This window comes from Carica papaya, chromosome 1 (assembly GCF_054855325.1).
Source record: "Carica papaya isolate Zhongbai chromosome 1, ASM5485532v1, whole genome shotgun sequence".
NCBI classification, from domain to species: Eukaryota; Viridiplantae; Streptophyta; class Magnoliopsida; order Brassicales; family Caricaceae; genus Carica; species Carica papaya.
The window spans coordinates 27744738-27771743 of NC_142309.1; the positions used below are offsets into that span (position 1 = coordinate 27744738).

At 34.1% G+C, this 27006-nt stretch overlaps 2 protein-coding genes across 3 annotated transcripts; one reads left to right on the plus strand and one right to left on the minus strand.

Moving 5' to 3' along the window:
• Positions 1 to 1141: 1141 nt before the first annotated feature.
• Positions 1142 to 26248, minus strand: LOC110813550 (Protein kinase superfamily protein). 2 transcript variants are annotated; one of them, XM_088207716.1, is made up of 17 exons: positions 25646 to 26248; positions 25146 to 25237; positions 24828 to 25010; positions 22625 to 23911; positions 21660 to 21832; positions 21323 to 21572; positions 19085 to 19177; positions 18680 to 18820; positions 18510 to 18602; positions 9454 to 9646; positions 9295 to 9380; positions 8412 to 8500; positions 3068 to 3119; positions 2887 to 2943; positions 2173 to 2322; positions 1830 to 1901; positions 1142 to 1656 (listed from the first exon to the last, which is right to left on the minus strand). In XM_088207716.1, the coding sequence occupies exons 1-17, from the start codon at positions 25872 to 25874 to the stop codon at positions 1555 to 1557; spliced, it is 3342 nt and encodes a 1113-aa protein (XP_088063842.1). In that variant the 5' UTR covers positions 25875 to 26248; the 3' UTR covers positions 1142 to 1554. The 2 variants fall into 2 exon arrangements, 1 of the variants encoding a protein (XP_088063842.1); XR_015813375.1 differs by lacking the exons at positions 1142 to 1656; positions 1830 to 1901; positions 3068 to 3119 and having other exon boundaries at positions 2254 to 2322.
• LOC110809039 (ribulose bisphosphate carboxylase large chain) lies at positions 14008 to 15826 on the plus strand. Its single transcript, XM_088210546.1, is given in 3 exon segments — positions 14008 to 14104; positions 15064 to 15219; positions 15222 to 15826. Coding segments are annotated over 3 exon segments (858 nt in total).
• Positions 26249 to 27006: the final 758 nt, after the last annotated feature.

The window sequence follows — 27006 nt, forward strand, 5'->3', positions numbered from 1 at the left end:
AATCATAAAAAAAAAAATTTAATGTAAATTAATTTGCTCAAAATCATAGCTCAACCAACCTCATTCTTCTCACTTTTGAATGAAAAGTAATATGTAGAAGTCCGCACGTAGAAATGTAAATCAGTCCAAAATCCGTTTAAGGCCATTTAGCTAGAGAAGTCAAAGAAAGCAGATATTGTGCAACTTAACGAGAAACAGCAACAACAATTAGGAGCAAATCAGGAGCCAAAAATAAAAAATAAAAACATGTTATCTCATTAAGTTATGAATGACAAAATAATATAAATCAAACTGAAATTTTAGTAAAAATAATATTTTAATTATATATCAAATATGAAAACGATCACTAATTTTTTTTAAAGATCAAATAGTTAGTATCTGTAAGTTGAGTTTGGATATAGTAAATCTGAGCCAAATTTAGAATTTTAATATTATAGAAATGAAATTATTTAAACGAAAATAATAGCTTATAAGGTGATTTTCGTTGTGAAATTGGTGATATAAATAAGTTGGTTCAATTATATAACGAAATATGGAGATTATAATTAAATTTTATGTATAAATTAATTAGTGCATAGACCAAATATTAATAAAGTAGAAAAACTAGCCTAAACATTAAGGCAAAACTAGATATCAAATTTAATATTAAAAAGCAAATGAGGTATTATGAAAATCTGAGATGGGTAAAGTTAAGAGAGAGGAAAGCCAAATATGAACAAAGAAGATTAAATTTGTATTTGATACCAGGGAAGTGTTTGTACCTCTTTTCTTGGGGAAATGTTTAAGATATGGAGGCACCATGCTTTCAAGGCATGGTAGCACTCCCCTCTGCAGAATTCAAGAACAGCCCACCTTTGCTTACCTAGAGAGAATGTCGTACGACCTGTAGCTTTGCTACCATCTACATGCAGTTGCAAGCGCAAACTGACTGCTAGAATCTAGTGACTCAGTAAAACATGCTTGCTCAGTTTACATTACAATAATACCACTTTATTTTCAAAAAAGGATTATCAGAAGAAACAAGAGCAACTAGTTAAGTCATAAATCCTGTTCGGAACAGATAAAATTATTTCATACATAGATACACGCCTGCACAGACATACTCCCAAGTGTCTCGGAAATTTGGTAAAGCCAACATCCAAATCGGAACTATACTATTCCTTCTTTTATCAACATTATTCCCCATTTGTGGGAAACAGTTTGAAACTTATAGTTTATACATTAAATTGTCGTTCTAATATTAATTATCCTCGTACATAATCATTATTTTTAACTGGAAAAGATTTCTATATCTCTGAAAGGGAACAAAACAATGCTATTCTAACTGTATTAGACTGCCTGATGATACTAGGAGAGTGAAAAAGAAGAAAAGGACGTGCATTTCTATGGGAGGAAAACTTGTGGCTGTTTAATTTTCTGCCGACACCAAAATCCCTAAGGTAGCAGTTTAGGCACTCTTTTCTGAATCATTTCTTTCTACCCGGGTACTCTTTTCTTCTTTCATTTTTCACCATCATAAAACCTTGTTTCCTGTGCGCATAGTTGACACTGTAGTCATGTTCCTAAACCCTTTGACGGGGAGGAGGAGCCTTTTGTAGAATCTTTCCCATTCTGTAAGAGCACCTCATGATTGATAGATGCCAACTGTGACAAATTCTGCAAAATATAATTTCATAAGAAAGACTAGCAGTTCTCAGAGATATTTATTGCCTACTAACTAACAGAAATTAAATGCTACAGTAAGCATTCCAATTAAGAAACATACGACTCTTTGGGATGCAAATCAGCAGAAGGTAGGAGAGGTCAAAATTCTAACCAAACACTGATACCTTGAAAGAGAAGTTCATGAGTGACAGATCAATTGAAGAAGCAAACTCTGTCAAGTCACCACATTCGTCCATCTAAACAAGAATGAAAATAACACAAATGATTAAGATTCAGAAGCTCATTAGAAAGAGTGGGCATATAATTCAGCTTTTTCCCAGATTTAACAAATTGGAAGCCAATTCCCTCCAGCTCCCTGGATCCAAACCAGAACAAATCTTGCTGTCTTTTAGACCTGTCAGGATTGAGCTTCATACATGGGTTCAAAAATATTCTCAAGGCAGCTAAGAGAAGTTGTTGCTTTTTGACTAGATAAGAAGTTCTAATTTGTGACACTGTTGCATTTACCTCATCTCCAGAATCCGAACACAAGTCACAACTGTCAGCACCAGAATTGCTGCAATGTTCATCATCAGGCACTCCAGAAGATATATGACTAAATCGTGAAACAAAGTAGCTCGTGTCATCTATACTGTCAGGTTGCGGTACAAACACAGCCTACAAACAAAATTAAATAATGACAGTTAAATTATAGAGGAAGTCCTTTGGAAGATAAAAATTAAAGCATCTATATATCATCGCCTATCATTACATGGAAAAATGACTTTGTCCAAGTCGGCAGAATAATCCACCATTTATGCCAATGAAATAAACACAAGCATGATGGAAATTCGACTTCTAGAAATTGTACAATAACACATAAAAGCAAAATCCAAAACTTGGAGCTGATAAATTCATGATGACAATCAAATTTTGTCATTTCTGCTCAATATGCAGAATCTTTCATAAACACTGCTCTCCTCCTGGATGATCTCACTTGCTGTGTTCATTAAGTATTCTCATCAAAAAAAGATTATTGTAAAAACGTATTTTTTTGGAATTGTGTTCTTTCTACTTATTTAACTACTTTTAGATATGTTTCTCATTGTATCAAGTACTGTAACTGCACAAGCATTATGCATTATGGATGAACAAAGCAACAAAAACCCTTCAATAAATGTTAGATGATGATTTGACACCCCGTAGCACAAGAATTGTCTGAGATCCTGGATTCATGCTTACCTTCTGCAATGCAAGGTTGTCCCAGTTGACTCCTTTCAAGAACGAATGAGATTTTACCTGTAATATAGTCCAGAATGTCAAGAATAGAGACCTTGAAATTACTAGAATGAGAGTATTATAATAAATAACCCAGAAGCAGTAATGTTGCTTTGCTAAGTGAATATTTTAAGTGAAAAATAACCTCTGCAGATCCATTTGCTCCTAATCGCTGATTTGGATCATGAATAAGGAACCTATAAAGAAAGCAATGAAGCTTAATAAAATCATTTTACTGTTAAACAATAGTTCTTGACGTAGTTTCATGATAGGAAAAGGAAAAATTGCGGAGCTGTCAAGTCTTTTACTTTCTATTTTCTATTTTCAATTTTCTATTTCTAAGAGTCATCAAATATTTGTAGAATATTTGTCAATTTGAAGAAAATTTCTAACAAAAAACGCTTTCTAACAAAAAACGCTTGTTTTGAATAAATAAAGTTTTCTTACAAATGAGAAATTTTGCATATTTAAAGAATGTCAATATTTCTCATAAATAACTGATGGAGAACAAACGGATCTTAATTTGAAAGAAATTTTTTATTGAAGTAATTTTTTGTATTATCATTTTTATTTTACCCTTTAAGTTCATTAGGTTATTTATGTTTTATTTAGGCATTAAAATATTTTAGTTTTCTTTTTGATTTTTAAATATTTTAGGAATTAGAACTTTTTAAATGTCATTTTTATAATTCTCTTTATTTGTTGTAATTATTAAATGTAAAGGCTAACAACTACGAGAAAAAGAGATGGTGATGAATTAAGACCTTCTGTTAAAATTGTATTCCCTATTATCTCTCCCTTAGAATTAACCTCAATTCTCCCTTATAGATGTCCATTCATTATGCTTCTCTATATTTTTTCACCTTTCTCCCTATTTTCCGCTAGCCTATCTTTATTCTTCTATTTAGACAATAAAATATTTTAGTTTTCTTTTTGATAGTTTTTTAAATATTTTAGGAATTAGAACTTTTTAGATGTCCTTTTATAATTCTCTCTATTTATTGTAATTATTAACTGTAAAGGCTAGCAACTACGAGAAAAAGAGAAGATAGTGATGAATTAAGACTTTTTGTTGAAACTGTATTCCCTATTATCTCTTCCTTAGAATTAACCTCAATTCTCCCTTATAGATGTCCATTCATTATGCTTCTCTATATTTTTTCATATTTCTCCCTATTTCTGCTCGCCTATCTTTATTCTTCTATTCTATTGAAAGATGGCAGTTGGACGGGTTTGGGGTGGGTTTTACAAAAACCAAACCCACTTGGGTACAGAATATATTGCTCCAAAACCGCACCAAGCATGGGGGCAGGTTTTATAAATTTTCCTTTTTTGCACCCCATAGTTTTACAATGAAACCCATCTCGCTCACCTTTGGATGGGATTTGGCTGCTGGAAGACTGGAGTGTGAAGATGAAGATGAAGGAAGAAGATTAAGGAAAAAGATGAAGGAAAAAGATGGAGGAAGAGGAAGGAGGCACCTGTGTGGAGGGGAGAAAGTGAAGTCGTCTTTTAGAGTTCTTTTCCTTTATATATTTTTAATGATTTTATATAATATAAGTTTATTATCACAGCAGATCATACTTTCATATGATAAATCGTTTGGAAATTGGATAAGTCCGGAGAATTCACTGTAAGATCTTACTATAAAATACTAATGGAGGATTCCATTGAGGACTGTTGGAATTTTCACTATAAGCAAATCTGGAAAACCAAAATCCCTCTGCGTGTTGCAACCCACATTTTTCGTTTAGGAAGCTTGTCAGAAGAAGATTTTTATCATTGATAAACCGAGAATTAGAGGCCAGATCCTTGTGAATGAGTGTTATCTGTGTTTGAAGGCTGAAGAGTCTTGTAATTATTTGTTGCTATGGTGTCCTGTTGCACACAATTTATGATGTATGATCTATGGTTTACTGGAGATCAATTGGATTATGGCGGGATCGGTTTGAGAGAAAATTTGGGATGGGTTATGTATAAAAAGAAACATTGCTAATATTATTGCATTGACTACGTTTTGGGTTATTTGGAAAGAAAGAAATTTTAGAGTTTTTGAGGATAAAGTTAGCAGTCTGTATGATTTAAGAGATAGATGGATGCATTACTTTGAGTCTATTTTGTTAGGTCATGATATCATCAGTGATGAAGATTTTGGAAATGTCATTGATTTACTAATTTTTATGTAAATATTTTGTACATGAGCAGTACCCCCATTTTGATATTTTATTAATATAATATATTACAATTTTTATTTCAAAAAAATAATATAAGTTTATTTTTTAATTAATAAATAGCGGCTGATGGACTTTGAACAGGTTTTTACAATGCAAACCCAAACTCGCCTCACTTCAGTTAGACAAATTAAAAAAACTTGCACTAACTCGCCCCTTTTAGTTCAGTTTTGATTAAAACCCACAATGGTCTCCATTTGAGCGGATGGTTTTGATAGGTCATGGATTTTTTTGCTACACCTAATTCTATTCCCAATGTTTTTCTTTTACTTCTTTATTTTGTAGGATAATTATAGTTCTATCATTACTTGTCCTACATACGTAACTTCAAATAACTTGTTATGAGGTATGACTGACAAAATCAATGAATTTATTGCATTATATATAATATATAGGAAATATATAAAAAAAAATTAGTTACCTAAATAAATCTCCTAAATAAAATCTCTTTGACAGAGGAATTTTCCCAATAAAAAATCCATGATTTCTAGAATAATCAATCCTAAAATTATGGATGGTACCAAGCGTATCTTTTAAATCTCCCTCTTAAGTTGGTTAGGAAATATCTTCCATTCCTATCTTTGTACCTCAAATCGTGTTAATAAGTCCACTGTAAACATATCTGCCAATTGGTTTCCTATAGAGCAAAAAATGTGAAAGAATGAATTGTTGTATATCTTATTGAGTATCAAAAACCTGTATATACAAGTCCCTAGAAACCATACAAGGAAACCCAATTAATTACAAATATTATGAAGACTACAAGCGGTATATATTGTGTACAGATATACTTCCCAACACTCTCCCTTAAACTGGTAAATAAATATTATCCATTCCCAACTTGCCAATGATAGTATGAAATCCTAGATTACTCAATCCTCAGGTCAATACATATGCAAGTAGCAACGTAATGAACATGTATGATGTGCATATCAATCTCTTACCAAATTCAATATGTTTCGTTCTATCATGTTATATCGGGTTGTGAGCAAAGCTCATTGTTGACTTATTATCATAATAAAATCTTACAGGTCCATTCCATAAAATTTCTAAGTCTTCCAAAACTATCTTCAAAAGAGGAGCTCACACATCCCTTGAACTATAGCCCTAAACTCTGACTTGACAGAGGTTCAGAATACTATATTTTACTTTTTATTTCTCCAAGCCATTTGGTTTCCTCCAAAAAAGGTACAATATCCAGATGTAGGTTTTTCTCGGCTAATGAACTTGTATAGTTAGTATCCATATATGCTTCAACAAGCAATCTATTGTTTCTCTTGAACATAATTCCTTTTATTGAAGTATCCTTTAAGTAATGGAATATCCTATAGGCAGCTTGTAAATGCACTTCTCTCTACTTGTACATAAATTAATTCATTATACTCACTGCATATGTAATATATAATCTTGTATATGACAAGTCTAGTAACTTTCCTAAGAGATTTTGATACATTTCCTTCTCTACTTGGGGATTTTCCTCTATCAGTCCCAATTTGTGATTGGGGTCTATCGGTGTATTGACAAGTTGATTTGTCAGTTTACCAGTTTTCTTTAAGAGATCTAGAAATGTTTTTATTGAGATATAAATATTCCAGCCTTCAAGTGGGCCACCTCTAGCTCGAGGAATTATTTTAATCTTCTCAACTCTTTAATCTCAAATTCCTTAGCTAAATTGCTTAAGGATCTTCCTCTCCTCTTTATCATTTTCTCTAACAATTATATCATCTATATACACCAGTAAGGCTATGACTCCCTTTGCTTTGCCTCCGATGTTTGATGAATAAGGTATAGTTTCTCTGACTCTGTTTGTAACCAATTGATGGTATTACTCTAACAACCATGCTTAGGAAGATTGTTTAAATCCATACAGTGCCTTTTTGAGCTCGCATACTTTATTCTTCTCTCCTCCTTTGGCGAACTTGAGGGAAAATCTCCATATAAAGACATTCTTCACATTTAACTACTGCAACTACCAATTAAAGTTAGTAACTAAAGAGGGCACGATAAGTACCATATTCATCTCTCCAATAGGTACAAAAGTTTCTTAATAGTCAATTTCAAATATTTAAGAATACTAGCAACTAATCTTGCCTTGTATCTCTCCATGGTTTCATCATACTTATATTTGATAGTGAACACCCTTCTGCATTCTATAGATCTTTTCCTATTAGGTAGATCTACCACCTCCTAAATCTAGTTTTTCTCAAGTGCCAATATTTCAATACTCATAACATTTTTCTATTTCTCAGTGGTTAAAACCTCATAAAGTTTTTGGACTTGATATTGTGTTCAGGTTCATAAGAAATTTTTATGAGCTGAGAAACAATTTTCATTCCTCATTGGTTAAAGCCTCATATAAAGTTTTTGGAATGGATATTGTATTCAGGCTCATAAGAAATTTTTTCTGAGCTGGGGAACAGTTTTCATTCCTCATTGGTTAAAGCCTTATATAAAGTTTTTGAAATGGATAATGTGTTCAGGTTCAAGCTGGGGAACAGTTTTCAAATGACGCAAAATTGGAAACTGAATGGAGTATTTGGTGCATTCTCTAGTCCTTTTCCTAAGTGCAGTAAGAAAACAGTATAACAAAGAGAATGATTCTAAAAGTTTACCTCACTTCTAGTGACCAGCTCGGATTCTTGTATATGCCATCTTCCTTTACATTATGCAATTTAGAGTATAATAGTACACAACTCTCAATTCTTGTAGTTTTTAGTTTATTCCCTGAAAATACTTACCACTTATATTTCTTTAATTTATTAGTTCATGACCATAATTACTATTTCTTTAATTTATTGATACTTTAGTACAAAGAAAGTTGATTAATCAGGAATATAGTGTTTTCTTGTGCATGAAAAATAAAAGCATGTTTAAATGGTTTAGAATACTTCTAAAAACTAGCAGAGTTCTTAAATGGCACAAAATCATGATCTAGAATTAGAAGGTTAAAATTTTTTTTTTTTTTCATTTTAAGCAAATAAAGTTTCCACTTATAAACTTTTTCAAACTGTATTAAATTGCTTCAAATATTATATTGTGATATTCGAGAAGGAAATATTTCAGGGTAGTAATTTCCATAATCTATTCAACATCAGGAGGGCAAGCTTCCTCCCCTACTCTGCCAGGGGCTAGAGATAGTAGTCAAATGTGGACAGAGAATATCCAGCAGATAACCAGATGATAATGCATATAAAGAAATTCAGGGGTGAATCTACGACAGTTGAAGTCTTTGTCAAACAAACAAGGGATAAAGAAAACCTGTTAATAAAATCCTGAGCCTCATAGGACATATCACCAGGAACATGTGGCCAGGGGATTTTTCTGTTAAGAATGTTGTCGAATATGATCTGTGTAGTCATGAAGAAAATGGTGAAAGCATTAAAATATGCTACTTTCAGATAAGCTCATCAGGCACAGAAGTACAGCGCAAACAGATCACACATTGCTGAATGATATAATATGCAGATACAAATCAGAAGAGAAGTATGAAGAAAAGATGGAAATTTTAATTATCTATCCTATGCAACATTACCGGGTACACTATTTTGCACATGTAAATTAGCAAAGAATAATGCTATATGAACACATTACAATAAGCATTTTGCTAAAATTCATATATAAACGGAAAAAGAAAGAAAATCTGACAACAGGGGAAGCTTTAAGTCACAGATGTTGCATACATGGAATCCTTTTGAAGGTTAGTACAGACTGGTAACAGTACTTCCTAGATTAAGTTGATAGAACCAGGGAATAGCATGTAATAAGCACATCAGTGACTTCAGCAGATGAGCATGATTGGCGATCGAGAAATTCGGAGCAGCATTCCAGAAAATAAAATAGAAACTCTACTGCATTTTGCTCAAAAGTCCAAAAATATACCACAAGATTATTTAATGCTTAAAAGTCCGATACAGCTCAATTGATCAAAGAGAGCCTGTCACTAAGTTCAACATTAATGTTTGCAATTGGTAAGCATGAAGCACATTACTGAATGAAGGTAAAAGTTCTTTTCAATCATATCTACCAAATAGTCTCATACTGACACTCCACCCACAAACTAAGCAAAAAAATCTCCAGAGCTAGAGAACAATGGAAGTGCTTGTTTATTTAAATGTTAGCATTTTTTGAATACTATAAATACCTCTGGACGATCAGCACTGAATGGTGGAATTCCAGTGATCAATTCAAATAAAATTATTCCCACTGACCACCAGTCTGCCGCATACCCTGCATGAAAGTCAAGGAGGTAATTCAGCTGCCTAGAAGACTTAGATAAACCTCATTGAAGAAGTGTTCAAACCATGCTCAGTCCCAAGAAGAATCTCAGGGGCCAGGTAGTCAGGCGTCCCAACAGCAGAGTGTCGATTTGTATCCTCTGTTTGTTGAGCATACAAACTATGGGCATCTGATGCGCTAGTTAAGTCTGTCTCAGGTCCTGACAAATTGATTGTCTGGTTTATAAGGCCAATTTTGGATAGCCCAAAGTCTGTAAGCTGGTAAAATTAGAATCGATTAACATGAAGCTGCTAGCACAACAAAATGATCATATAGATCTAACACTTAAAACTGCAAACTTCAGACCTACACAGAAATGCATGTAAGACGAAGGATAATAAATTGAGGCTATATGTCCAGAAAAAGAAAAAATCATAAAAATCATCTACTAGTAGATTCCGGACAATTACCTAGCGAATATGTATATTCATTCACACTTAAAAGGAAAATCCTTTGACAAACTCATTTTAGCCTGTGAAATAAAAGAACATAATATCTGAAATCTCCATATGGTACAAAAGCAAAATTTTCTATTGACAGCTCAAATTGAGATCTAGAGATCCCTACATTAAGTGCCATATTTCAAGAACTATTGACTTTCAAAAGCACTTTTGCATGCTCCTAAGAATCATTCTTAAATTTACTACAGAAAAGAATGTTTGAACTAAAAATTCCTATCTTAAAAAAAAGGGACAGGGGGAGAGAAGACAACGAGGATAAAAGAGAACTATAAGGGGTATTAAAAAATTTAGAAGGAAAAGAGATGTAAGGGGATAAAAGAAGATAAACTAAAGTGCTAAACGTTAGTGCAAATGGTGAGCACCTAGAGAGGTGAATAAGGATCCAAATAAAATGATCTAATTTTATAAGGGCAGAAAAAAATGAATTTAGAATAAAGTAAACTAAAAGTAATATGAATAAAATTAACAGAAAGATTTCTATTGGTTCAGTCCCCTAAATAATCTCTATCCATTTGCTTGACTACCCAGCATTAATAAAAAAATGTGAAGCCCTTCATTGAAATGAAGATTATAAAATATGTTTTGATTGCTTAAGAATAATGTAGGAGAAAGAATAAATTAAGTTAAAGGGTATAAAAGGCAAATACACCTTATACAATTAATTATCTACTTTCTTTTTCATCAGAGAAAATCTGTATATATAGAGTTGTGATATTCAATAAAAAAATACATCCAACATTCTTAATATAGTATCAAAACCCTGCATTAAAGAAATTCTATACTCTTATATAAATCCTAATTCAGTTTTTATTGAGAAATAGAAAAGAAAAATCCTGAAGATGTTAGGCCAGCCTTCATAAGCTTACCACCTTAGATCAGTCGTCAAGCACCGCCACCAACCACCAGCAGCAGCCAAACCAGCCTTCATCACCTACACCAGATCCAGCCGCATCTCCAGTCACGTGCATTCCTGTCTAGCTGCATCTCCACCATATGTCTGCACAATGCGCGACTTCCCCTTTGCCACATGAATAGAGCTACAGTCGCGCATTGTCTGCCAGCAGTTCCATAGTCTATCATCCATCCTGTTGCTCAGACGTGGCTACGCCACCAGAAGTGATAAGTGAGATGCGAAGACATGGTTGTCCACTAGCCGCCTGCTCCTCTGTGCCACTCTCTGCTTCACCAGAAGCTACCTCCTTGCATTCACGCAAACCCTAACCGTGCTTCTGTCCCTTAGTTGCACAATCCATCCAAACACACAGATTTAACTGCTCCCGATGTGGTTAGAATCATGAACACCGATCCACGCCACCATTTTTTTTTTAAATAAAAAGTGTGAGAATTATATTAACAAGGCATCAAAAGGGAGTACGACTCATATACAAAAAATTTACAAGTGTGTTAAAATATCTATGACGATTCCAAAATCCACATCTCTAATAATATCGTGACCTAATAAAATAAAACCAAAATAGTGGAGACATTTGTCCTTTAACCTGTACAGGTAAGTTTCCTTACCCTCAAACGCTTTACAATTTCTTTCCTTCCAAAGAATCTAAAAAACAGTCAATGGCTTTACAGTGTTTCTTTTCCTATCAAGCCCTTCCCAGGCCCACAACTCCTCAATAATAGATCCCGCAATCACCCAATTGATCCCCATCAAGCCATAGATCATGAACCAAAGCCCGTAGGCCACTGGACACCACAGCAGCAAGTGTTTATGAGTTTCCTCAGCATTCATACATAAAAAAAATCTGTTAACCAACACATGTCCTCTAGATTTCAGCTTATCTCTGCAAGCTTCCCCAAAAAAAAAAAAACAATTCTTGGGGGTTTCCTCCATATCTGAAGGGCTGGGAAACTCTAGCTTCTACCAAGCTCTTCGCTCCTAATACGTTTATAATAAGGGCTGACTGAAAATACACCATCTTTTTCCAGTTTCCATTTCACCTGATCCCTATCAGAGCTGTTCTGTTGAGAGGCAAGAATCTGAAGAAGTTTCAAGTACTTGCCAACCTCTCAATCATTTAGGTTTCTTGGACATTAATCATTCACTCAATATTGCCATTGATTATCTATAGGCCTCTTCAATTACCATATTTCTAGACTGTGCTATTGCAAAAATTCTAGAGAATCTGCTGTTGAGACTTTCTCCTTCAATCCACTCATCGTACCAAAATTTGATCATGTCTCCTTTGCCAAGGTCCCAGCGAATATAGTCCCGGAATCGGGGCCGCTGGGACAGAATATTCTTCCAGAGCCCCAGACCGTGTGGTTTTCTGTCCCTTCTCCCAGCATTACAAGACTCAAAGTTACCCCACTGCAGTTGAACAATCCTCCTCCAAAGACAACCATCTTCTTTAAGAAATTTCCACAGCCATTTTGCTTGGAGAGCCTTGTTCATCTCCGCCAATGACCTAATGCCTAATCCCCCCTGATTAAAAGGATTTTTGACATCTTTCCACTTGACCAAGTGGTATTTTCTATTCCCAACTTCATCACCCCAAAGAAACCGGCACTGGATGGCTTCCAACTTCTTTGCAATATTTACAGGGACCGTTAGAGTGGAAAGGAAATAAACGGGAAGGTTAGCAAAAGTACTTTTAATTAAGTTAGCCTCCCACCTTTAGATAGAAAATTTCTCTTCCACCCTGCAAGTTTTCTTTCAAACAGATTAACCACCAGCTTCCAAGATTTCCCATCCTTGAAACTAGCTCCCAAGGAGACCCCATGGTACTTAATTGTTAAGCAGACAACCTTGCAGCCCAGAACCCTTGCAAACCTGTTTCCATCCCCATCACCACCAATTACAACAATTTCAGATTTATTCATATTAATATTGAGGCCCAAGACAGCTTGAAAGGAAAGAAGGATACATTGTCAGTACAGTAGGACTTTGACCTTTGGAGGGAAAAAAATCAGTGTGTCATCTGTAAAAATAAATGAGAAACCTCAATGGAATTCTCGCCTCTGCCCACAACAACCCCTTTGATGAGCTGTAGCTCCTTAGCTCATCATTAAGCCATTTAAAGCCTCCATAGTGATAATGAACAGAAGAGGGGAGATGAGATCCCCTTGGCAGAGGCCCCTAGATGCAGTGAAAAAAGCTTAAGGGCCACCGTTAATGATGAAAGCAAAAGAAGTGGAAGACATACAAGTATTCATCCATCCTCGCCATGTTTGCCCAAAACCCATTCTACCCATCATGTAGTCGACAAACTTCTAACTTACATGATTGTATGCCTTCTCCATATCTAATTTACATAGTAATCCCTCCATTTTTCTCGCTACCAAGTCATCCACAACCTCATCACCCAAAAGTTCTGTGTTTGTAGACATTATATTTGTATTGAATAAAAATCCTACTTCATCTAACCTTATCTTCAGGAGGATCTATATTGGAAGATAAGGATAAAAAAATTTTAATGCACTTTACCCTACAACCTTTGTCACACATACTAACACCATCACCATAAGAAAGCCATCAAAATCCACCAAAAGATTCACCCACTCAAGAGATTAGACCAAACTCTAGGTTTTATCAAGTGTCTACAAGGAGGAAGATTTCGAATTCCAAGCCTAAGTCAGTCCAAGTATCCAACCCAAATCCTAAAACTGAGGTAAGCCCTGAAAACATATACAGTCTGATAATGATATATCTATCACACTTTACAAAGACACCAGAGAATGCAATAAATATCATCCTATAAAATTTTCTCACAAGTTTGAATACTGAATCTACTCTTAACATAATATCTTAGACATTGTCTTGTGAAAATTTGAAAAATGTTATAATATAGAAATGCAAACACTTTAAAAAAAAACAAATATGTGAAATAGTGAATCTATCTAAAGGAAAACAATTTGTAGTATGCAAATGAGTATTTACAATAAAGTACAAGGCACATGGGATGATAGAAAGATACAAAGAAAAAATGATGGCAAATGATTATACATTAGACTTATGAGATAGACTACTAGAAGAATTTTGCACTAATAGCCAAAATGAGTACTATGTGAATCATGTTATCATTAGCGGCTCACTTTGATTAGTAACTATAATAATTCGATGTAAAAAAAATCTTCTTTCATGGAGACTTAGAAAAAATATATCTATGGATATTCCACCAGGTTTTGATAAAGAAACAAGACCAAATAAGGTAAAGCTAACGCCATTTAGACTCAACCAATTCCAAGAACATGGTTTGGCAGGTCCATAAGGATGATGATAAGCCTGAGATTTAAATAGTCTCAAGAAGACAACATTTTATTTATCAAACACTCAAAGATAGGAGGAGTTACAAGCCTCTTAATATATATTGATGATATTATTAAAATAAAAGATTATGAAAAAGAAAAATTGATACTAAAATAGTGCTTGACAAGAGAATTCGAAGTCAAATAACTTGGAAAGTTGAAGTATTTTCTTAAAATTGAAGTCGCCCTCCCAAAATTTAGAATCTTCAGTTCTTAGCATAAATACATTTATAACCTGTTGGGAGACACTGGCTAGTTAACATGTAAACCAGCTGTAACTCCTATTGACCTCAACCACAAATTAGGGATAGCAGAAGAAGATATGTCAGTCGATAGAGTATTATACTAGAGATTAGTTGAAATATTGATATATCTATCTCATATGAGATCAGACATCGCCTATTGTATAAGTGTTATAAGTGAGCTCATGCACAACCCCAAAAAAAGTACACATACAAATAGTCTACAAATTACTACATTGCCTAAAAGCATCACCTGGAAAAAGAATTATGTTCAGGAAGAGTAATAGATAGTTTTTAGAAGTCTATATAGATACAGATTATGTAAGATCAGTTGTAAACAGAAAATCTACCACCGGATAATATACCTTCCTTGGGGCAATCAAATTACCAAGAGAAGTAAGAAGTAAATTGTAATTACTAGATCAAGTGCAGAATTAGAATTCCCAGCAATGGTACAAGTAATATGTAAATTATTATGATAAAAAAAATTTTAAAAAATTTAATAATTAAGCTGAAAAACCTCATTCATATTGTCTGTACATCTGGATGCACAAATTGCATAGTATCATAAATAGCCACTCCAGGTATTACCCATCCGCCAAGAGAGTTTATAAACAAAGAAAGATCTTTGGTATCACTCTCTATACTGAGATATACCATAAGACCAATAAGTTGATTTGAGATTTCGCTATCCACCTGAGGAAGCAAGGGATGCGGTAGCTGCTGAATCTTCTACTGGTACATGGACAATTGTGTGGACCGATGGGCTTACCAGCCTTGATCGTTACAAAGGACGATGCTACGGCATCGAGCCCGTTCCTGGAGAAGAAGTCAATTTATTGCTTATGTAGCTTACCCATTAAACCTTTTTGAAGACGGTTCTGTTACTAACATGTTTACTTCCATTGTGGGTAATGTATTTAGGTTCAAATCCTTGCGTGCTCTACGTCTAGAGGATCTGCGAATCCCTCCTGCTTATATTAAAACTTTCCAGGGACCACCTCATGGTATCCAAGTTGAAAGAGATAAATTGAACAAGTATAGTCGTCCCCTATTAGGATGTACTATTAAACCTAAATTGGGGTTATCCGCTAAAAACTACGGTAGAGCAATTTATGAATGTTTATGCGGTGGACTTGATTTTACCAAAGATGATGAGAATGTAAACTCCCAACCATTTATGCGTTGGAGAGACCGTTTCTTATTTTGTGCCGAAGCTATTAATAAAGCACAGGTTGAAACCAGTGAAATCAAAGGGCATTATTTGAATGTTACTGCAGGTACATGCGAAGAAATGATCAAAAGGGCTGTATTTGCCCGAGAATTGGGAGCTCCTATCATAATGCATGATTACTTAAGCTGGAAAACCTCATGCACCTATATTATGACCCATTGCACACAATCTGGTAAAATATTACCAGACCAAATATATTGATTTATTAAAGAAAAACTTGAGAGCAGCCTAATATGTACTCTATACATGTCTACCAATTCTTAACTAGAAGATATATTGACTAAAAACTTGAACAATCTAGTTTTAAAACTCTTATCGTTAAGGTGAGAATAGACGACATTTACTCCCCAACTTGAGGAAGAATGTTCAAGAAAGAGTAAATTAGGTTAAAAATATAAGAGTAAAACATATGTGATTAATTGTAAATAATTGTCTATTTTCTTTCTTATCTTATGAAACCTGTATGTATAGAGCTATGATATTCAATAAAAATTCATCAACCATTTTTAACACATAACCAACGCATTTTCTTTAAATGGCTAAGGTAGAACCAATGATGATTATCTTTTAACAGCTTAACAAAACTAAAACCCTAGATTTTGACAGCTTATGCAGGACCAAGCACTAGTCTTAACAGATTAAATAGAACTAATTCCTAATTCTTCAACAGCTAAGGTAGAAACAATAGACAAAAAGCACATATGGGAGGTGGTGAGCCTACCTGAAGAAAAAGGTATTTGAGATGCAAATAGGTGTTCATCATAAAGTACAAAACTGACGATATAATAAACAGCTATAAAATCAAGCTTGTGGCTGAGGGATACACTTGGGTATATGGAATTACTTATCAAAAGACCTCTGCACCTATTACTAAGATGAACACGATCTGAGTACTATTATCCTTAGTTGCCAACTATAATTAGCAACTGCACTATTTTGATGTGGAAAATATCTTCTTACATGTAGGCCGACAGGAGGAAATTTACATAGAAATTTTTCCAGGATTCACAAAGAATATAGGAGTCAACAAGGTTTGCATATAAAAAAAAAGCTTTATATAGACTCAAACAATCATGAAAAGCATAGTTTGGAAAGTTTTCATCAGTAGTTGGCAATGCGGTAAGTATGTTGTATTTCACTCATCAAGCACTCAAAGATTCAGAAGGCGTAATAACCCTCTTGGTATATGTCTACGACATTATTGTGACTAGTAATAATAAAAACAAGAGATAGGTACTTCAACAGTATCTAGCCAAGGAACTTGAAATTAAAAAAGAGTAGAAGGAACTAAAATATTTTCTTGATATTGAAGTGACCCATTCAAAACAATGAATATTCATATGTCAACAAAAATACATCAAACGATTAATACAACAAATTGATCCCAACCATAAGTGAGGGTTAACATAGAAAGACACAGCCATCAGCAAGACGTACCGAAGGGTAGTTAGGAGACTTATCTATTTGTCTCACACTATACCAAACATTATGTATGTGATAAATGTGATTAGCTAGTTTATGCACAATCCTAGAGAAGTGCACTTAGAGGCAGCATATAGATCGTTACAGTATTTAAAAAGAATACCAAGAAATGATATCATATTTAAAAAAAAAAAAAAAACTAGATTACTACTTGAAATCTATACTGATGCAGACTATACTGAATTAGTAGTGGATAAAAGATCTACTACAGGTAATTCTACATTCCTTAGATAGAATCTGGACACACTGAGAAACAAGAAACACAATGTGGTGGCAGGATCCAATACAAAATCAGAATTTCAAGAAATGGATCAAAGAATTTATGAGCTATTATGGTTCAAAATGATTTTGGAAGATCTATAGGTTAAGTAAGATGCTCCAATGAGACCCTATTATGACCATAAAGCAGTAATTAGCACTGTCCACAAATTAGTACAACGTAACAGGATAAAACATATTGAAGTAGACAAGCTCTTCATCAAGGAGAAGCTAGAAAGTTACTTGATTTGCACACTTTAGAGGTCTACCAACTCGTAACTTGCAAATATGTTTACTAAAAACTTAAACAATCCAGCATTTCAGACAATCATCATCAAGTTAGGAACAGACAATATCTATTCACTAACTTGAGGACGAATGTTGGGATGTGTATATATATGTAATTTATTATGTGAGATATAAGACCAGAATACCCATGCATAATCAATTTTCACGTTTCCTTTCTTTACTGAGAATTATATATATATATATATATATATATATAAAAGACCCTTTCAGTTAATAACAAATCCATCATTCTATTTTCCTATTAAGGTATTGCTCTATGCTTAGTGGAGCCTAAGCCCAGGAGATTGGTTGTACGTCAAACATTAAAAAGTAGGGGATTTAATTCTACCTTAACCATTAATATGTAGAGATCTGGTTCTACCTAAGCTATTAAAAGGTAGGAATTTGAGTCTACCTAAGCTATTAAAAGGTAGGAGTTCTTGGTTCTACTTCAGCCATTAAAATTCCGTGTATTCATTATGTTTTAGCCATCAAAAGCTGTGTAGTCTTCATTTAAGTGAATAGATTCCAATCCTTAATTACTAAAGGTAGTAGATGCAGATCATTTGGGATGACTAACATACTATAAATCTGTTGCTTTCATTTTTATTTACCTTAGTTTACTTTATTCTAATTCATTTTATTTTATCCTTCTGAAAATTTGAAATTATATCATTTTAATTGGATCACTTACTCGCCCGTCTATATGCTACCATTCGTGCCAACAGTAAACCCCTCTGGCATAATTCACAAATAAAGAATGCATATCGTACATGGCAAAGAAAAAATTGCAATTGATGGTAATCCAATTACATATTTAAAAAATGAGGATCGTTAGGGAATTTATACACCAGACCTTAATGTGCCCATCATGTGCAATTAATATGTTGTCTGGTTTTAAATCACGATGCACGATCCCAAGAGAGTGCAGATATTCTAAAGCAAGAACCTGTAATAAATTATAGTCCATTCAAAGACCAGCATCAAGTAGAAGAATGACAGATGTTACACAAAATAATCTCTAACCAGTTCTGCAATGTATATACGAGCCACATCTTCCTCAAGGCAACCAACTTTTCTGAGTAAAGAGTATAGATCACCTCCATTAAGATATTCCATAACCAAATAGAGGTTGTCTCTACAGGTGAATGAATAAAAAAATCGAACCTGCATCCGGATACAAACCCATATATCCATTCACTGGAGATAAAATTGATAGGTACAAAATCTAATACGAAGCATTAACCATCTTCTCAAAACCACATAACAAAAATACAAGGATGAAAGTTTAATAGATAAACTAATTCTTCTAGGAAAAAATATAAGCTAATTAGCACATCTTTTACCAAAATAATCAGGATATCAAAGCTAAGAGATAACTTCAATGAAGAGCAGGTGTCATAGCTCAAGGCATCTAGAATTGTATATTACCACAAAGGGGTTTCTAACTGTTATTAGTATGTTACGCTCTGCTAATATGCGCTCAATGTCATTCTTCCTGATCATATCCAATTTCTTGAGCACCTGCAGAAGCAACACATTAGAATATTATTACCACTAAAAGAACAATAAAGTTGGATGCAACCAGAATTTGCGATTAGAAATTTATAGCGGAAAATCATTTTTTAGAATATTCCCAGAAGGAAAGGCATGGAGAATTGTCTTATTCTGAGAAAAAGTATGTGATAAGTTATATTTTTTTCTAGGCCCTTCATTCTTTGAGGATAAGACATCCTCCAAACTGCCACTTTCAAAATTGAAGGAAAAGAACAAAAAAAAAACATAAAATAGTAAAAAATCGCCTCCCAATTTCTCTGCAATATTGATAAAAAAATATCTCTGAAAAAGTTTTATGTGCCTTGGCTCACAAAAAAGCCAAAAAAGTCGTTCTAATCCCAAGGAAATTGAGGAGGCATGTACAAATCCCTAAAATTCTCTCTTTGCTCTCCAACCATAAGGCAAAAACGGCACCTCAACTAAGAATCTCCATTTTCTTTGTCACCACATCTCCTTTTAATGATGATCTCAAGAAATAGTGAATGGGGGGGGGGGGGGGGGGGGGGGCGCGGGGTAACTCACATTAGGCAAAAAATATAGAAAAGAGCCCATGACAGTAAAGGAAGAAATTCATTTGACCTAAAAACACATCACACATACATCAAGGGAAGAATGATAGTTCGGTTTACGAACTTGCAAGATATCATTGTTCAGTTTGTTCAGACTAGCTATCTAGAAAAAAAGCTATCACTAAGCGAAGTTTAACCTTCCAAAACAAAGTATTTGAAAAGTCAGGAAGACAACTAGTGTTATGAGTAACGTGGGTGAAAAAGGACTTGCAGTATAGCTGCCTGACTTTTCAAGATTCCAAATTCTCGGTAAGCTTATAATGAAGGGAAACAAGCCTCAAGCGTATGAATCAACAACAGGTACCCGGAATTTGAGAGGTCTGTAAAAGTGCATGTTCCAAGAATGCCTGCAATCAAAACATAAAGGTAAGAGGTGATCTCCAATCCGAGTCTTCCCTAAATAAAACCCAAGAACTGTCCCCCAGCTTCAAACGGTTGAAAAGAATAAAAAAAGTCATATAGCTGACAGATACTCTTCTAGGGGCTTCTATGAGTAGAGGAATTCCTAGCTCAAAATCCCAATCATTCCATTGTATATCATGGATACTCTTAATGTGTACTATAGAGATTAGGTTTTTAGGAAAATACCAGTGTCGTTTAGCCAATAAAAGCACATTTTTTTAAATTCCCAATGCCCAAACCACTATCCTTCTTAGGAAAACAACACATATCCCATCTCAACCACCATCCTTCTTGGGAAAACAACTCATATCCCATCTCACCAAAGGATCTCTCAAAGCATCCCTTTCAGTGTAAGAAAACCTGTAACTCATATCCCAATGTCATGATATTATTGAATAATTTGGCTTTACATACACACAACTTTCAGTGTAAGAAAAGCAATCCAGAAAAGAGCCTAGGACTCTGATATCATGTGGAATTTAGAGAAAAATTGAAGTTCTTATATATTGAGAATAAGCACGTATATGGATAAATGTAACTCTTACAAAGAGAAAAAATAGGAAATTATTATGGAAATCAAATCAAATCTCCATATCAATAGAATGCTTCAATTAATATCCCTGTAATTTTAGGAAGATTCATTACCTAATGTTAAGACAAAAGTTTGAGAGATTTTCCAACAATATCTCTAATCTTCAGAGAACTTGCTTAATTTTTTGTCAACCTTTGTACTTTGTCAAAAATGGTAAAATATCTATTGTAGCAGTATTTAAGTGAATGTTTTCTTTAGAGAAGAACACATGCACTAATGAGCTAGAACAAAAAAGATATGACTTTATATTATTGTGATACTATAGAAAAATATGATATTATAGAAAAAATATCAAGTGAGGTGCTTTCCTCCAAGTTGAGTTTTTGTTTCTCTCTTTGTAAAGCTCGCATTTGGTGCTTTCCTCTTAATTATATATTTGATTATCTTGCACATAATGAATTAAAAGCTTCATTCTATTTGATTTTATTACCAAACACTTCCATTCAATTTTGTTTCACACAATTGTCGTATTTCCTTCCCACTAAATCTCTTCAGAATGCCACTGATGAATTTCCTGCAGACACAATTTAAATTTAACTGAATAATTACCTTTATTGCAAATAAATCTCCCGTTGTTCTTTTGCGCGCAAGGAAAACTTTACCAAAGGCACCTCTGCTTATTGGTTTGATGATCTCAAAGTCATCAATGCTTGTCCGGTCTTTGTGCAACAAGTGTGGAGGAGTTGATACACTACTCTGGGATGCACTATCCAGGAACATTCCAGAGTTCTCATTATGTTTGCTATGACTCATATGACTTTTACCATCCATTACTTCACAAGCAAGAATATACTTTTCCCTGCATGTGAATTTTAGAAATGTGCATGAACAAATATGGCCAGTGCAGAAGTTAATTCTATAAATATTATATGTAGCACCAAAGTACCGCAGGAGTTTCTCGATTCTGCTTCCAAAAGTGTCTATGACAAGCGCTTTCATTTTGCTCTGCTTTAGAACATCTTGTAAGTCTTGCATGCAGGCTAACAAATAGTCACAAGATCCTTCTGTGGAAAGATCTGTGCCTGCCACACAGCGGGCTATGTCTGCAAGGTCTATCATCTGCAAAAATAAATAGGAAATTAGTTAGATGCATAGCAAAAATGAAAGCTACAGAACACTGGATGAGATGTTTACAGAAGACATTAATATGAAAGATAAAAGCACAAGCTTAAATAAATAATGTATTGGTTTAATCATAAAAACAGGGGTAGCTCAAGAAGACAGCACCATTTGATACTTACATATAAATATGAACAGACACTTAATATGAAAAATAGTCTATTGTTTTACTGGAGAAGATAGAAACTTCTGATAGCATCAATAATTAACAGGTTTTAAGCAGTAACAAGTTATTCTATAATTTGCTATATTGGCAAAACTGAGTCTAAATGCAATTGTCAGAAGCCAAACCATCTGGTTTGTGAGAAATGACAGACCTGTGTTACATACAGCAAGTTTTTGGAGAATTTCTGGTACAAAATAACCCAAAACTTTTTCTTTAGTTTTCTTATAAGCTCATAAATATTGGGTTCAAATCAAATGGGAGACCACCCAAAGGTTTCCCAAAATTTTCCTCTAATAAAAAGGTTTCATGGTTATACAAGTTGTTTTACATCACTTTGTGCATTATTCTGTTTGCTACTCTAACCCCAACTACCAAGTAAAATTGGCTCCAAGATGAACAGATGGATGTCAATGCATTTCAGTTGTAAACTTTTGTCTGTTCAAGATAATTTTCACCTTCTAAAAGTATAGCTATCTTGAAAACAGATTAAATTTTGTGAATAAAATGCAAAAACATAAATATTAAATATTTTAGATGGAGAAGAATCCACCTAAAAATAACTAAACCTGTTGCACATCCTCTTGCTCAGATGGATTGTTGCGCTCCAACCAAAAGGAGTCAAAATGACTTGTCCTAGGCGTATTCGTTGAGGATACTGATGTCATGCTCCCTGTTGATGATGATGCACCATAGCCACAGAGCTTTGAACCCAAATGGCTCTTGAAGTTAATAGGGTTTAGATGAGAATCATCAATACAAGCAGTGTCCATCTCATGTATATCTTCAAACATTCCTTCAACACCTTTATTTCGCCACTCATTTATCTTGGGAGAATAACCATCCGGTGTCATAGCAGAGTTCGTACTTTGTATCCTTGAAATTTCAGGGCTTCCAATGGGAGGATAAGTGCTTAAGTTTCTGGACTCAATAATCTGTTCCAGTAATTCCTCAAGTTTTGAGAGTTGTTCATTTACATCTACACAATTTAGTTCACACTTATCTGCATATGCGCATATATAAGAATGGGACTCCAGATGAGCAATAGGAACACCTTCCTCGCATATCCTACAGATTACTAAATCAGATACATCTAGATTATGCTCCGGCTCATTAAATAATCCAACTAGACGTTGTTGCTGCTCTTTCGGTGAACTACAACCAGAATCATTCAATAACTTCCCCTCGTAACTGCCTCCACCTAGATGAAACCGCTGCTCTTCTGAAATAAAATCAAACTGAGATTTCCGTGTTGGTGACTTTTCATCCGGTAACATAGAACCCTCTCTGGAAGGTTGGTCATTCTGATCAACAGCCTCGGTAGAACTGCACCAAACTGTCTCAGGAAGAGAAGACACATGGGTTTGCTCTTGCAATTTTGATTGAGCATCAAGTCTCTGATATAGAGGATAACTGGAACCAGAATCAGCAGACCTGGAGGTAGGCACCCAATTCATTTCAACAGCAGGAATGCTGTCTAAACATTTCTTAAATTTATGAAGTGATTTCTCATCAATTGGTTCGCTTTCCTTTTGAAACATCAATAGCCTAGTGCAACGTGTCAATATAAAGAGCATTCGTGTGAACAGCCACTTCACCATTCCTGTCTGACATTGTTGTCTTTTCCCAGTTAAATCTTGGACAATACTTTCACATTTAGCACGAAACTGAGAACAGGTCATCTCTATACAGTTTTGAGCAATAACTAGTAGATCCTCCACCATTTTCTGCTCTTCTGAATATGAAGAATCAGTTTTCTCGATAACATCCACAACATCCCCAGCAAAACCAGCCAGCTCTACATTCACTATTTCTTTAGCAGCATCAAATCTCGAATGCAATGAACCTAAGAGCTCCTGGGAATTAGCCCATAGATAGCAAAGAGAAAAAGAAATAATTAGATAAGGGAAAAAAATAAAATTGAACTGTCCTTGAGGTAAAGACTTGCAAACAGCAGGATCATTTCGTGGGGGGAGTAAAATCTGTGTCTGCACTACGATAATGTCTTCTCGAATTTGTCCTATTAAAATATTCAATTACTATTTGGCAAGTTGCAAGACTAAGCAAGAAAAAAAGATGTTGCGGTGAGTTCCTTTTTTGTGGAAAACTTTTTGGTCGGGTTTATGAGTAAGCACCCCACTCAATCAAGTCTTTGGTCAAATTTCAAGAACTGTGCAGTATGATTGAGTCAAAATGATTTCTAGACTGTCGTCTTCTTCAAATGTTAAACTTCAAGTTTTGCCCTTTTCATTTCAAAGAACTACCTCTGTGTATGTCTATCGTATCCAACTCATGATTTATCTATTAATCAAGCAGACAAATAATGAGTCAAAATCTGTCAAGAATCTCAGACAAATAATGATATCTAGAAAGTTCATTTCACCCTATAAACCTCTATCTAGATGTACTTTCATAGATGAAGCAAATTTATTATCTTATATTATTTCTCATTTCAAAGGAAGCTCTTTAGTCCAAGATCAATGATTTAGCCATCATTTTCTAGTGGTACAAATAAACAATGAATTTTTATGTAGGGAGAAAAATATCCAACAATACTGGTTGAGGTATTTGAAAGAGGGAAATCTCTCCATTAACTGCCATGAACACCAAGTTACTTGTAGATTATGTTGAAGGAGTAACTATATGTACCCAATAAAAGAAAACAAATCCCCTTAAATAGCACCTCTTCAACCCAGAAAAAAGAATCACGTGATATATAACTGGAATTTGGTACTTTGCCAAATACTTTGTTACTTAATTTCCAAGAGATACCTTCAAATCAGTGTAACTATGGGCCCGTGGATAGGCAGATTGAATGCCTCCCCTTGGTCCTAATTCATGTGAAAAGCTCTTTAAACCTTTTGGGACTTTGCTACTGCATGCATTATCTGCTGAAAACTGTTTAATTCTCGTAGATTCCTCTTCCTCAAGTGTCTTACTTTCCGACTTCGCATCCTGTTAAATCAGTAGCATGGCTTGCTTAATACTTCTAGTAGCATATCAGGAATAACAAATCATCAAATAATATTGAAAATGGAAGTAACCGATCATCGATACACTAATATCATAAGTAAGATCCAAACTCTCTACCTCATTATTTGGAGGGCCATGATGAAGTAACTGACTGGAATTCCTGGAAATATACGAGGTGAACCACTTAGATATCTTCTTTCCTTTGCGTTCTGATAGAGATACAAAACCGAGAGCACATTACATTAACAAGACCTCTATGTGCTTCAAGAAACTGAACTTAGCAAGTAGTGATTATTAGATTACTCGTTTCATTTCCACAACTTTAGAAAAGGAAAGGGTGTCCCAACTAATTGAAAAATGATTTAAGTAACAAGTTAGCAGGGAACTGTGTTTGGATAAAAACGTACTTAAGATTGACAAGCCACCATGTCAAATAGCGAAGCTGATAGAATATGATTTGCCTTTTCAGCAGAAGACTGTGATAATTAGCAGAAATCCCCATTACTTATTCAAAAATATAAATATTTGAATTCTTCCAACATTTTCTTGGCAGCCAAAGAGCTTAAAAAATAAACAAAAGAAAACGAAAAAGATCATCCAAGGAGGAGTCTGAAAACCTTCTTTAGAAGAATCAGTGGTCTTGCCTCGCCTTTGAGCAACACACTTCTGCTTCGGCTTAACGGGAGGCCTTGAAGCCGCATAACTCCTTGACTCGGTCAACTCATCGGGTTTAGAACTCAGTCGATCCTTGGAAGAAACCCCCCGCGTCCGAATCCGATTCAACCCGGATGGTATTCCGACTTCAGACGAAACGTCTTGATCTTTCTTCTGACTGCTTTCCGCCATTCTAGAACTCGTTTACTTGATTAAAACCCTAGCTCTGACGGATTCTACTTGAGTTCGCTCAACATCACAAAAGAAACGATAAAGATCGAAACCAAGAAAGCGATTAAACTACGAAAACGGGAGTTTGAGAAAGCAATAAGAAAGCGATGAAGACGATTGAACGGAAAGAAAAGTCTGGAGCCAGCAGCGGGGATTCTTCGGCTCCAGTGGCGGCGGCGAAAGAAAACGAGGAGCGGGGTGCTGGGTTAGAAGAAGTCATGGCTGCCTTGCGCGTGCGGTGGTTCGTTGTTCAAAACTCGGAGTGGGAACAATAAGATGAGAAGAAAGAGAAATTGGCCTTTTCCTGATGTGTCTGGGTTGTTCGGTACAACGACCCTTTAGTTCCTGGAACCGTTAGGCATTCAAATTCAATAACACATTTGAATGGTGACGTGTAATTTTAATTACTTTTTAAAATATAATAATATATTTTAAAATAAAATTTTTTATTTTTTTTATTAATTATAGATAATTTGTTTTGATTTAATGAAATAATATTATCATATTTTAATTAGAAAATCTTGGTCTTCATATATCATAATTTTAATATGTATAATAATTATCTATAAATTTTTAATTAAAATGATAATATATATATATATAATAGATCAAATAGAATTTAAGTGATAATATTTAAATAATTAATTTATTTAATTTTTTTAAAATATAAAAAATAAAACATAATTTTTAATTTATTATTTATTTTCACTTGTACAGATCTTTTATTGAAAAATAAAATATGATAAAATATTCGTGACATAAATATTTTTTATAAAAATCTAAATTTTAAAAAAAAAATAAACCAAAAAAAGTTCTTTTTTTTTTAGTAGTGTGTGTATTTTTTTTATTTTTTTTATTCTGTATTTTTTTATAACTTCTCAAAATTATTTTATAATTATAACATGTATGTAATATAGACGAGAAATTTAATTATAATAAATAATTTTAAAATATAAATAATATTGCGAAAGATCCTCTTAAAATAACAATTAAAATTTTAAAAACAAAACCCAACTCTAGAAAATACTTATTCTTTTAGCATTCAATTTTTATAATTTATTTAATTAAATATATCATATTTTTAATAATATTC